The sequence below is a fragment of the Lontra canadensis genome, unplaced genomic scaffold (genome assembly GCF_010015895.1).
Source record: "Lontra canadensis isolate GAN:19392208 unplaced genomic scaffold, GSC_riverotter_1.0 scaffold2, whole genome shotgun sequence".
Classification (NCBI taxonomy): domain Eukaryota; kingdom Metazoa; phylum Chordata; class Mammalia; order Carnivora; family Mustelidae; genus Lontra; species Lontra canadensis.
Genome location: NW_022630996.1, coordinates 14,626,510 through 14,640,168, shown reverse-complemented (window position 1 = coordinate 14,640,168; position 13,659 = coordinate 14,626,510). Strand labels below are relative to the sequence as shown.

Here is a 13,659-nt window from a genome sequence, read left to right as displayed (position 1 = left end):
GATCTTTGGAGAAAGCCACTCTCATCTTCCCCTCCCCAAACCATCAACTCATTTGCTGCAAAAACAAAAATGCACACTTCCCAAGGGAAATAAACCCCTCATTAGCCACTAAGAAATGAACAGAGTCTACCACACCTGAGATTACTTGGACTGGGCAACTGGAACCATATGCCCCTATTTCCCTGAATGTTCACAATGGTCCTGAAAGGTCTTGTTTTGGACCGATCTCACCCAAAGTCACCTGAGGGTGAAAGGGGAACTAGCCTGGACCACTCTTTCATTTCTGGTGCTTTTATGGTTGTTTCCAAATTTTTAAACCAAACTTACTGCAAGAGTGAGCCAGGAAGTTTCCCTCCACGAGTAGGAATCCAAATGGGAAGAAAGGCTACGACGCAAGTGCAGGGTTCCAAACCATGCAACAGGATCTGCAAACAAACTCACACAGCTCCCAGACACCAAGAAGCATCTCCCAGCCATACATTCACAAGGACTCTTACATGGCCTCTCCTAGCAGAGGTAGCTGGGGCAATTGGGAAGTGGAGGACAGCAACCTCCCATCAACCTGGGTTCCCTGTTTAAAAGATACTAAAAATAAATTAGTAAACATTGCTATTTACAGAAATAGAAATCATTTCTGTTTCCAAAGGCCTCTCACCACCCCAGTCCTGGACGTTTCCAAGACTGCCACCCCTGACACCCTCTCCAAGGTCCGCCCTGGTGGGTGGGTAAGACACCAGAGTCCTTTGAGACTGGGAGCTCCTCAGGCACCTGAGAATTCCAGTTTCACATCTCTGGTTCCACGGAAGGGAGAATCTTCAGAACTCTGGAGAGTACCGGGGTTCACCCCTTCTCACCAGTTCCAATGGGGCCGTCTTGAGGCAACCCTCCTTTTTAGGTCGATATACGTGTTGTAAGAATTCCTGCTGTTTTCAGGCCCCCAGTCCCTCCCCAGGGTCCAACGTGCCTGCCTGGACCGACCCTCGAAGCAGAGGAACCAGTCTTGTGCCTTGGTCTAATGACTCTGGGAAAAGAGGGACGGGCAAAGAAAAGGCAGGGACAACGGCCAGGGGGGATCGTCCTGGAGGGGACGACTAACAGCAATGACTGTCAGACAGGCAGGTGGGGAGGCTGGGCGCCTGGCCGGGGTCGGAGCCGGAGCTGTCCACCGAGCCGGTGGGTTGCGAGTCGACGCGGGGAGTGCGACGGCGCCCGCGGTACTCGATCATGTCGGGATGATAGGCTGGGTGGCGGCGAGCGTGCTTGGTCAGATGGTCGCTCCTGGAGAACTGCTTGGGGCAGAGGGGGCAGGAGAAGCGCTTCTCGCCCGTGTGCGTCCTGTAGTGGCGGGCCAGCTCGTCCGAGCGCGTGAACTTCTTGTCGCAGTCGAGCCAGTCGCAGGAGAAAGGGCGCTCACCCGTGTGGGTGCGCTGGTGGGACTTCAGATGCGACGACTTGTAATAGGCTTTGTTGCAGCCCGGAAAGGGGCAGCGATGGCGCTTGGCGGCGGGTGTCACCGGCCTCCGACGGGGCACTGGACCTGTGGCGGGGGCGGGGCCGGCCCCAGGGGCCTCCCCAGGGACCTCCCCGGGGACCGCAGGCGCTCCGGGGACGTCCGGCGCTCCGGGGACCCCGAGCTCGCCGGAGGAGTGCGCGGGTCCGGAGATCTCCGCCGCGCTGCTGGCCGGGGCCGGCTCTGAGCCCAGGGTCGGGCCAGAGCCCCGGGTCGGGCCGGAGGAGCCGGACGAGGCGCGCAGAGCTTCCCCCGAGTTCTCCCCGAAGCCCTCCCCAGAGCCGCCGCGCAAGTCAGCCAAGACGCTTGCAGCCAGCAGGTGGGGCGCGGCGCCGCCCGCGCCGGGGCTGGGGGCGGGGACCTGGGGGAGCGGGGGGACCGACGCGGGTCCCGGTAGCCCCGGACCCGGCAGAGCGGACTCCGGCGGCGCCGCACCCACCTCCGAGCCAGCGGCTCCGCCCGCGCCCTCGGGGTCCGGCGGGCGGCGGTGAACCACGGCGCCCGCGGACATGGACACCAAGCACTCAGCGGCGAAGTAGTCCAGGCACGCCACGGCGGCGGACATGCTGGCACCGCCGGGCCGCCGGCGAGCGCCGTCCGAGCGCAGCCGGCCGCGGGCGAGAGAGTTCTCGGGAGCGTCCGTCCCGCAGCCTCGGAGCGAGAAGCAGGAGGCCCGGTGCGCGCCGCCCGCCGCCCGGCGCCGCCGCCGCCCGCGCGGAGCCCGCCCCGCCTGACGCGCCCCTGACGCACCGGAGCCCGCGGGGGCGGCGGGACCCGCCCCGGCCCGCAGGACACCCCCTCGGAACGCGGGGCCCACCGGGCTAAGTCATTTTTAACAGCCTAAGAAATTATCTTGTCTTCGGTTTCTTGCCTCTGCTGGTGAGCCAGGTAATTTTAATAAAGAGAAAACTCCCCGATCGTAACTTCTGGGCAGCCTGCCGGCTTCGCCGCTGCCGCCCCCCCGTCCCCCCCCGCCGCGCCCGCTGGGTCTCCCGCCCGCGGGGGGCCCGGGGGGGCCGAGGAACTTTTTTTTTTTTTAAGGAAAAAAAAAAAATGCTAATACCTGATATGTCTTTCGATTCATAATTACGATCGTGAGTTGAGCGGGCTGGAATTACATTTCATTTCTGTCCACCGCTGTCAGACCAAATTTAAAATAGCCCCAAGTCTGCATCAAAAAAAAGTTTTCTCATTTAACAGTTCCACTGTTAATCCGGAGTCGGTACCAATTCCCTAAATAGATCCACTACGTAGCTATTAATTAATAGCATTTTGAACCAGAAACATTTCTAACCTTGAAAAAGCAAAGAATCCTCTCATGGTTGAAATTGAAACTTAAAATCCTTTGAGTAACGATTTAACTATTCAACCAACGAAAGAAAAATGCATGTTTAAACTGCATTAACCTGTCACAGGCATACAAACAAATTTCCACGGTGAAATATAAATTATAGACTAGCAGCGAGATAAACACATTAAAATGGACTCCCACAATTTTAATAATAGAAAGTCACGTTTCCAATTAGGCAACATCTTTTATTTTTCTTTTGAAAAAAATTAAAAATAAGAAAAATGCAGCAGATGATATAGAATTGTTCCTTGTGATTTTGCAGGGTTTTCTTTTTATGTGATCAGGTATATGTTTGATTTTTTTTTTTTTTTGCATTTCATTGCTTTTTATCCTCCCTTCATTTTTGAAAAATTAAAAACACATAGAAAAGCAAACAGGATAATTTCTAAAAATAGTCATAGCACGGCTTTTGATGTATACAAGCTTTACTTACATAGTGTTGAATTATGTGCATTTTATTTGTGATTCTTCAGTACTTTTTCTTTTGGAAATTAAAAATACTTATCCATCAAGAATAACATACATTCGTGTATTTACTTCCTAGAATAATCAAATGTAAAATATTTGTCATGCTTGCTTCAGGTTTTTAATTTATATTAAAAGATTGCAGATAGAACTAAATGTCACTTTATTTCCCTCCCTAATTAACTTTCTGCCTCTTTACTTCCCTAGGTAATCAGTATTATAAAGAGTGTATTCTTCCAGCATTTATTAGTATACCTTTATTACCTAATTGCTTATATATTTATATGTAAATATATATACCCATGCTTGTGTATTTTAAATTTTCTTTATAAATGGTATACTAGTGTACATGTCATTTTGCAACTTACTTTTTCTCCTCAATATGATTTTGACAACTATCCATGTTGAAACCTATAGAATCTGCTTTATTCATTTCAGTAGTTTTATTAATATTACCAGCTCTATTATTTTTATGGAGACTCCATTCTAAGACAGGTAATTATGAAGTTCCTTGCCTCAGAATTTTAGACAATTGACTCAATTTATCTACACAGGTGAAATTTCTATCAGAGAATTCTTTACTAGCTGCTTTTCTTTTAATTTTATTATTTGGGAAAAAATGTAAAGGTATTTTAAAACGCAGAGACAATATCACAAGCATCCAAGTACCTATCATATAATTGGTGAATGTTAGCATTTTGCCAGATCTGCTGCAGATTTTTTTTAATTGAACTATTCAAGATTTCTGATAAAACTGAAGTCCCTTTGTACTCCTCCCCAAAACCGTTCTTCACCTTTTTCTCCAAAGGCAAACACTATCATGAATTTAGTATGTAACTTTCCTATCTAGGTTTTGACTATACCTGAACCCATACAAATACAGAATATTGTTTTATTTGATTTTTAAAATGTGTTTGTGTGATGTTAGACTGTACATATTCTGACTTGGTTTTTTTTTTTCCTCCATGGTATGTTTTTATTTTCTCTCCATGTTGATAAATATAAATCAGTTCATTCATTTTAATTGCTATATTGTAGATCCATGCATATAAATGTGCCTTGTTTATTCATGCCCTATTGATGAATATTTAAGCGGATGCTGATACTTGGGGCAACGCTAATACGAACATGTGTGTACATGTGTCCCTTGCACATATGTGAGAATTTCTCTCTGAATCTACCTAGATGGGGAATTGCTAGGCTACACGCACATGTCCAGTTTTGTCAGAGGCTGCCAAATTGTTCTTCAATTTACATGTCCACCAGCGGCAGGTGAGAGTGCTTGTCTCCCTCACGTGACCTTTTCTAGATTCAGAATTTTCTCATTTCTGACAATCTGACTTTTTCAAAACCCAGTGTCTTGTTGTTTTAATTTCCCTCACTACTAGGGAGGTTGAGCGTTTCTTCATATATTGATTAGCTATTAAGATTGAGCCTGTGATTTGGTTTTTTACAGACCTCCTCCATTTTTCCAATGGGCTGTATATGTTTTCATTTTTTTCCCTCTTGTTTTATAGGAGTTCATACATATAAACCTCATATTGTCTCAGTCTGGGGCTCCTCTTCTGACTGCTTTTGATGTCTTTTGTACTACAGAAAATTTAAAATATGGTCATATTCCTTGATCTCTTTATAGTTTGTGTCATTTGGGTCTTATTGAAGAACTCACTTCATACCTGATTACCATGAAGATAACCTCTTTTTTTTCCCCTTGACGTTTTAAAGTTTTTGCTCTCAACACTTATAAAATTGATTCCCTGGGACTTATTTTTTTAATGGTGTAAGTTAGAAATTTAATTTTACTTTACCCCTTTCCCAATATGGAAAACCTGTTATCCTGACCTGCTTTACTGGACAGTCTTTCATTCCCCCATTAACATGTAATGCCACCATGATGAAAATTAAATTTTCATATATTCATGGATATGTTCCTACTTTGTCCTTTTCCCACTGATCAAACCAATTCTGAGCCAATACCACACTGTTTTAATTATTATGGCTTTCTAGTAAGTCTTCATGTCTAGAAGGGCTCCCCCCCCCCATTTTGTTCATTTTTTAAACTGTACTGGCTATTTTGGGACTTCTACTCTTCCATACTAACTTTAGCATCAGTTTGTCAACTTCCATTGAAAAACCTTTTTTGGTATTTTGCTAAGTTAAATTTATACATTAAGTTTTGGGAGATAAGATATCGTTATAAAATTGAGTCATCTAATACATTAATATCACTGATTTCTTTATATCCTTCAATAACATTTCATAGTTTATTTATAAAAATTCTTACACCTCTTTGTTAGATTTATTTCTAGGTATCTTATAGCTTTTGTTGCTATTATAAAAATTTATATAAAACTATAAATTTTTTAATTGGTTATTGATGCTGTTTGAAAATACTGATTTTGGAATAATCTTAGCAAACATGCTGAACTTCCTTATCTTTATTAGTGAAATGGATCATTTGCATATTCTCTTGTATTTTTTTTTTTAAAGATTTTATTCATTTATTTGAGAGCGAGACAGTGAGAGAGAGCATGAGCGAGGAGAAGGTCAGAGGGAGAAGCAGACTCCCCATGGAGCTGGGAGCCCCATGTGGGACTCGATCCCGGGATTCCGGGATCATGACCTGAGCTGAAGGCAGTCGTCCAACCAACTGAGCCACCCAGGCGTCCCTTCTCTTGTATTTTTATATAGCTAATCATATTATCTGTAAATCATGCTCTTGATTATCAGTCCCCTGTTTCTATCTCATTGAGAATTTTTTTTTAAGATTTTATTTATTTATTTGTCAGAGGTAGAGATTGAGAGAGCACAAGCAGGGGGAGCAGCAGGCAGAGGGAGAAACAGACTCCCCGCTGAGCAAGGAGCCCGATGTGGGACTTGATCCCAAGACCATGGGATGGTGACCTGAGCCGAAGTTTTGTGCTTAACCGACTGAGCCACCCAGGTGTCCCTCATTGAGAATATTTTTAATGTGCAATTATTACGACTTTCGTTGTTGTAAGTTTTTGATAGAAACCCTTTATCTGCTGAAGGAGTTCCCTTCTATCCCAGCTGAGTTTAAATCAGGAATATTTTAAATCCATGCAATGAATACTGAATTTTATTAAATCCTTTTTCTAAAACCATTCAGATTATAGGTTTTGTCTTTGTTATGTTAATATAAAGGGTCACTGATAGCTTTTTCAAACATGGACCTATCCTTGCATTCTCTGAGATATACCTGAATTTCCCATAAGGTACTATTATTTCTTTAATATATGCTTCATGCAATTTATGAGTGTTATTTATTTTAGCATCCATGCTTGAAAGTGATTTGGGCTTATAATTTTCTTTTCTTGCACTGCCTTTGTCCACATTTGGTATCAGGGTTGTACTACCCTCCTAAAATGCATTTGGAAATAACCTTCTTTTCTATTTTCTGTAACAGTTTATATGAGGAAGGTATTATCTGTGCCTTGATTGTTTGGTAAAGCTTATCTGTGAAACCATAGTATTTTAAAAATTCAGTTCACTTTGTCTAATGGTTGTTAATTTGGGTTTGCAATTTCTTCTTGAGTCAATTTTGGTAATTCACACATTTCTTTAAAAATTAGATACTAAGAGGACATCCAGGTGGCTCAGCCAGTTGAGTGTCCAACTCTCGATTTCGGCTAAGGTCCTGGTCTCAGGGTTGTGAGATCCAGCCTGGTGTGTGTTGGAGGGGGATGCCCATGCTCCGCAGGGAGTCTGCTTGAGTTTCTCTCTCTCCCTCTGTCCCTCCCCCTCCATGCACGTGCTCTCTCTAAAACAAATAAATCCTTTAATAATTAATAAAAATTAGATACTATATTTAAGCCTTCAAAATGTTGGAATATGGTTCATAGCCTTATTTTTCAAAAATCCTCTACAATATCTGTAGTTATATCCTACTTTTCATTCCTGATATTTTTGAGAATTCTGTATTTTTTCTTTTTTGTCTGAACAGAGATTTGTCTGTAATATTAGATGAACCTATAGGGGTTTATCTATAGTCTCTTCAAATAGCTCAGCTTTTGTTGATCATGTCTGTTTCTTTTTAAACATATTTGTTTAATTTCTGTATTTTTTGTATTAACCTCTCACTCTTTTTTTTTTTAAGATTTTATTTATTTATTTGACAGACAGATCATAAGTAGGCAGAGAGGCAGGCAGAGAAAGAGAGGGAAGCAGGCTCCCTGCTGAGCAGAGAGCCCAACCTGGGGCTTGATCCCAGGACCCTGAGGTCACGACCTGAGCCGAAGGCAGAGGCTTTAACCCACTGAGCCACCCAGGCGCCCCAACCTCTCATGCTTTTGTTGAGCTTGATGTGTTACTTCTTTTTTAAAAAGTTTTCAGTTTAAATGCTGACTATTGAATACTAACTTAAGTTACTATTTAACTTAAATACTATGTTTAATTTAAATACATACTATTGAATACTAACTTACTATTTAACTTATACACTATGTTAATCTTTCTACTTAACTTAAACACTATGTTAATCTTTCTTATTTTCTAAAATGTAAGTTGGGAGCTATAGAACCCCTTGAAGAGAATTTCCCTTGCTTTATCTGTATCCCATAAGTTTGCAAAATAGTGGTTTCATTGTCATTCAGTTCTAAATACTTTACAATTCCACCGTGACTCCTTAAACACTAAATTTTCAGAAGGGTGCTTTTCCTGGATGACAGGATGCTTCTAACCAACAGTGTGGGGGAAAAGTAATATTTATTTTTGTGTAGGTAATCACCTAAGGGAAGCTTTTTCTGGAAAAAAAAAAAAAGAAAAGAAAAAAAGAAAAAGAAAGCAGTGCCTCTGTGTTTTAAGGTAAATGGTACCAGAAAAACAGGTGATTTTTAATGAATGTTGTTAGGCTCTAGAAGTATTATTTTGCTGGTCACTGTTCTGCCGTACTGTTGGCATATGTTCTAGATATTTCTATTAGCAATAATTGTGCCTCAGATAAACCTCATTGACTACAATAGTGCCACTGCACAAAGCTTGTTCTAGATATTTCATTCATTTGGCCAGTTTGCATGGATGGCCTCTGTATACCAAACCTTCTTCCAGGAACTGGGAGTTACATTAATGAACAGCAACAAAGCAAAACTTTTTGCCCTCACGGAACTTCTATTGTAGTGTAGGTATTTGCTTATATTTTCCTTAACCTGTGGATGTGGTGGGGGTGTTGTGAATTGTCCAGATGATCCTCTTGAATTTTGGAAAAAGCAATGCAAATGAGGGGCTTGGGTTGGAAACAGAAATACCGGTTTGGAGGTTGCTGCGGGACCGCATCCAGTCCCAGGGCAAGACATCCAGCCTCTCAGTGCTGAGGACCTCCTGGGGAATTTCTCTGGCTGAGAAGAGGCAGAATTGGAGGAAACTGCAGAGAGGAGATGCCTTGTACATAGGTAGTTGCTCTGTAAAGGGAGGGGAGCTTTCTTTTCTTCTTGTTGATTGTTGTTTCTTGGGATCAAGGGATTCACTGGATAATGAACAGGGCATCGGTGGTTCAAGCTGGTGAGAGACTTTGGGGTCTCTATGCAGATGGTATTCTATCATGTGAGCTAGTCTGTAACCAGTGCACATTGGTAACTCTCTGGAATTGGCTCTGGAAGTATAATGGGGAATTATTTGAAATGGAAAGTAGGAAAAGGATAATTTCTCAACATCGTGTTTACTGTGGTCTTGAAATAACTGTTACAGAAATTCTACCCTCCCAAGCCCATTCAAAAGCTTCCAGGAGCAACATCCAAGGGATTTTCCTGAATGCCTTGAGAGGCTGACCTGCTCCTTCCTTTGGTCAAAAGTGGCTCACGGGAGGCACACAGTAGGCATTCTATAATGCCTTTATGGGCAGTACATGAACTTATAGGAAATAAATGAATAGGAATACATAAACAGACAGGTTAGTAGCACTATTCATTCATGATTACCAAGCTCAAATAGATATTCAGCATTCCCAGAAATATTTGCCAACCTGTTTGCATCTGTGCTGTTTCCTTCCCACCTTTTGGCAAAGCCTAATCCATTCTCATCAGTTCTAGCTGCATTACTTCTTGCTTTCTCAGGATCCATAATCCATAACATATGCCCTCTCTCTCTAGCATTTTCTGTCTCTCCTTCTCTGCAGAATAATTTGAATTGACATTCAATAATGAACTAATATCTCCAATTAAAGAAATTGTCTCTCTCAATTCTCCATTCTCCTCTAGCTCTTGCCTCACAGCCACATTCCCTTTCAAAGCCAGGTATCTCAAAAGCCAAATATGTTCTGTATTTTCACCAATCCCTTACCCCAAGTATTATTAAAATTGCTCCAGTATTTAGCCCTTACTTTGCTACAGAAATTCTTGCTAAGAGGAACATTGGTGTACAACCATGTGAATGTACTTTCATGTCACTGAACTGTATACCTAAAAATGGTTAAAATGGTACATTTTGTGTATATTTTACATTTAAAAACCCCCCTCTTCTCAAAAAAGAAAAAAAAAATCAACATTGATCCAGGTTGCTAAATCCAATCCTCAAATAACTAGAAATCTCCAGAGCAGTTGAGTAATCCTTGAAACATTTTCTTTTGGCTTCTGTGACACTGCATTCTTTGGGGCTTACTTCCATCTTTCTAACTGTGCCTTCCCAGTCTTAATTGTTCATCTCTCCTCCTTTACCTAATGTTTAAAATGTAAAGTTGGACAGAATTCTCCACAATGCCCTCTTCTGTCTAGGTTATTTTTAAGGTTTTCCCTGACTTAGGTACACCTGTGTACCAACAGTTTATGAGATTACAGTCTTTACACCAGGTCTGTTTTCCAGAGATGTCGGGTCATCTTAAATCCCTCTGACCACTTGACAACTCCCCCCTCTTCCTGTGATGTCTCATAGTTATCATAAACTGAATATATTCAAAAGCTGAGTTCTGGGTTGTTACCCCAGATCTACTCTGCTTGCTGTCTTTCCTGTCTCAGGAACTAACACTTTCATCCAGCCTTTCCCTCAAGCCAGAAAACTGGGGCAGGGGTGGGTGTCATTCTTGACACCTCCCTCTAAACCCCTGTATCTACTACATTTTCATGTTTGGTTAACTCTACCTTCCAAATGTACTTTGACCATTCGCTTTTCCTATTTTCCCTGCCAATAACCCTAATCCAAACCACCATCATATTTGGCCAGACTACTATAAGAATGTATCATATTTGTGGGTTCTGGGTATTAGGATGTGGACATCTTTGGGGAGTCATTATTTTTGCCCAATGCAAGGTTGAAGCAGAGTAAGTGAAGGGAAAGAGATGGTAAGAGATGAACGAGTTGGGCGCCTGGGTGGCTCAGTGGGTTAAGCCTCTGCCTTCGGCTCGGGTCATGATCTCAGGGTCTTGGGATCGAGTCCTGCATCAGGCTCTCTGCTCAGCAGGGAGCCTGCTTCCCTCTCTCTCTCTCTCTCTGCCTGCCTCTCCATCTACTTGTGATCTCTGTCTGTCAAATAAATAAATAAAATCTTAAAAAAAAAAAAAAGAGATGAACGAGTTCAGGGATCTGGGCGGATGGAAGGTAATTCATATAGGACCTTATCAACCCATGAAAGAGAGATGGCAAGTCTTAGAATTTTGAGCAGTGACATGATCTGAATTGCTTTTTTAGAGGTTCACCCTGTTGGCTGTGTAGCAAATAGGCTAGAGTATGAGCAAAAGTGGAAGCAGGAGAGTGGTCAGTTAGTTGCTGCAGGAGTCCAAGCAAAAGGTGATGGTGCTTTAGACCAGAGTGGTAGCAGTGAAGGTGGTGAGATGTGGTCAGAGTCTGAATGTCTTTTGCAGTGAGTGTGTGGGATCCCTGCTTGCCCTGGTGTTTGATGCAGGATAGACAAGAAGGTAAGGACTCATGAAGGACTCCAAGAATTGCAGTCCAGCAACCAGAAAAAAAAATATATATATTTTTTTGTTTTGCGATGAAGAACACTTTCAAAGAAGCAGGATATAGGAGGTGGAAAGTGGGAGTTTGGTTTTGGAGACTTTGAGATGCTGTGTGGACCTCTAAGTGGAGATGCTGAACCAGCTGTCAGATTTGTGAGGCTGAAGATTTTGCAGTTGGAAGTTGAATACCTGGCTGAACAATAAAATAAATGATGTTTTTAAAAAACTAGATATCTTGGGGGCACCTGGCTGGCTCAGTTGGCTAAGCTTCTGACTCTTGATCTCAGCTCATGTCTTGATCTCAGGGTGGTGAGTTCAAGCCCCACATTAAAAAAAAATTACTTATCTTTATATGTAATTTCTGGAGGAAAGGAATTCTAACTCTTGGTAGAGTTTCTCAAAATGCCACATGTAATTATCTGTATAATTTTTTAATAGAATAAGACATTAAGTATTTTTAAAATTTAGCATTAAACTATAAAAATGTAGTCTTTCTATTTTATACAATCTAATAATTTAAATCTATTGTTTTAGATTTGATTTCAGCTCTTAGTAAAAATGCCTGTGTTCTTAGCTGTCAGGTTTCTTTTAGACACAGCTGGACTTCTTGCCTGTTACATTCAGGCTGGTGTTAACTTACAAGTCTAAGTGAAGTACACACGACCTTATGAAAAACAGGTGAGCCTTTATTGGACAAATTTCAAATACTTTTCAGTGCCTGCAGCACTGAAATAACCATTGACAGGAAGAATTAGCACATAGTAAATAATTGGTAAATATTTTTACGTAATGAGACCGAGAGCAAAAGCCCAACTGAGGGTTCTGTATTAAAACAGAAAAGAAAAAGTGAGTGATAGAAGGTCCTACAGTATAATAGCCCAATAGTTCAGCAATATGTGTGGAGTCTAACAAGCCAGAATCAAATCCTGGCACGAGACATAGGACCCTCTCCTTTCACACGGAGAAATAGAAGTTGGTGCCCCAATCTGACAACTTGTAGGGATGACAGTGAACATACCCTGTGACTTAGTGTGATTTAGAAATTGCGTGCCTCGAAATACACTTTAGAGAAATTCTTGCCCTTGGCCATGGGAAACAGCTGCATATATGTTCGGTGTAGCACTTGCTGCGGATTTTTGAAGGAATCTACAGATTCGTGAAAATGCAAGGCAGTGCTATCTGGTAGTATATAAAAATAAATGGTGAACCCAAAAGAGCTAAATCATGGGCAGTGTTTTCTGCTCAGTAAATATGGCAGGGGGAAAAAACCCAAGATTTTAGAAGAATGTGTCTAATATGATTAGCATTTACACAAAGGTTAAGTACACGGGAATTATTACCAAATTAGCATGTTATAGTTGTTAATAGCACAAACCCTCCGGCCAGGATGCCAAGTTCTGGGGCAGTGGCTTAGCTGATCAGCTGCCATGTGACCTTGATTAAGTAACTTCTCCTCATTTATAAAAGGAGATAGTAATAGCATGGTACTTCATTGAGTCGTAGTGACAATGTAACTAGTTAATATATATAATGTAATTAGACTCTCTGTAGGCAGGTAGTAAGCACTGGTATTAGTTATTATATATTGTTTAGTCATGTATATCCATAGTATATCCATATATTAAAAGTATAATCCATTAGTGGGTATGATAAACACCACATCTCAGGCAATTATCTCTGGTGCAGAAGGAAAAGGAATGGGATTTCAATGAGTTCTTTAGTCCTTTATTTATTTTTTTGAAAGCCGGAAGTGAAGAAGGCAAAATGATAAGATTTGTCCCTAAGGAGAGCGGGTCCACTCCTGTTTGCTATATTAGTCTCCACACTTCCCTGCTTGCATGAAACATTTAATTTCAAAACCAATCTCAGTACAGAGCCCGGAACATTACATTGCACAAAAATACTTGCTAAATGCATCAGTGATGAAGAAGTGGCGTGGACTGTTGACGCAGCCCTGGGGGCATCCTGTTGGAAGTCCCTTTTATTCTGGCCCCCCCTGGTTCCTGGAGAGGAGAGCTTGACATCCCCCACCATTAGGAGGGAAAACTTCTCTTCAGCAACAGTGGATTCAGGGAGACAATGGAGCAAAGCTTTCAAGGTTCTGAAGGAAAATTATTTTGAACTTAGAATTCTATACCCAGGTGAACTCATCATTCAAGTGCGAAAGCAAAATAAAAACACTTGCAGAAATGTAAGGGTTCAGAAAATATACCACTTAAGCACCCTCTCTGAAAGAATAACCAAGCAGTGTATTTCAGGAAAATGAAAAAGGAATCAAAGAGGGAGGCATGAGGGACACAAAACACAGCCAAACTTGTGGTGAAATTTAAAATCATTGTTGACTGAGGAGGGGAGGAGGGAGGGGGAGGCAATCTGGAATTAAAAACTATTCTGATCTTTACTGGGGAGGAAGCAGGGGCAGAGGAGAA

At 42.0% G+C, this 13,659-nt stretch overlaps 1 protein-coding gene and 1 pseudogene across 1 annotated transcript; both read right to left on the bottom strand.

Moving 5' to 3' along the window:
- Window positions 1-1,091: 1,091 nt before the first annotated feature.
- KLF14 (Kruppel like factor 14) lies at window positions 1,092-2,075 on the bottom strand. Its single transcript, XM_032866580.1, has one exon. The coding sequence runs from the start codon at window positions 2,073-2,075 to the stop codon at window positions 1,092-1,094; it is 984 nt and encodes a 327-aa protein (XP_032722471.1).
- Window positions 2,076-8,240: 6,165 nt separating this feature from the next.
- On the bottom strand, window positions 8,241-8,325 carry LOC116879047 (annotated as a pseudogene).
- Window positions 8,326-13,659: the final 5,334 nt, after the last annotated feature.

Coding starts and splice junctions, on each gene's coding strand:
- KLF14 (XM_032866580.1), bottom strand. CDS start 2,075: ATGTCCGCCGCCGTGGCGTGCCTGGACTACTTCGCCGCTGAGTGCTTG.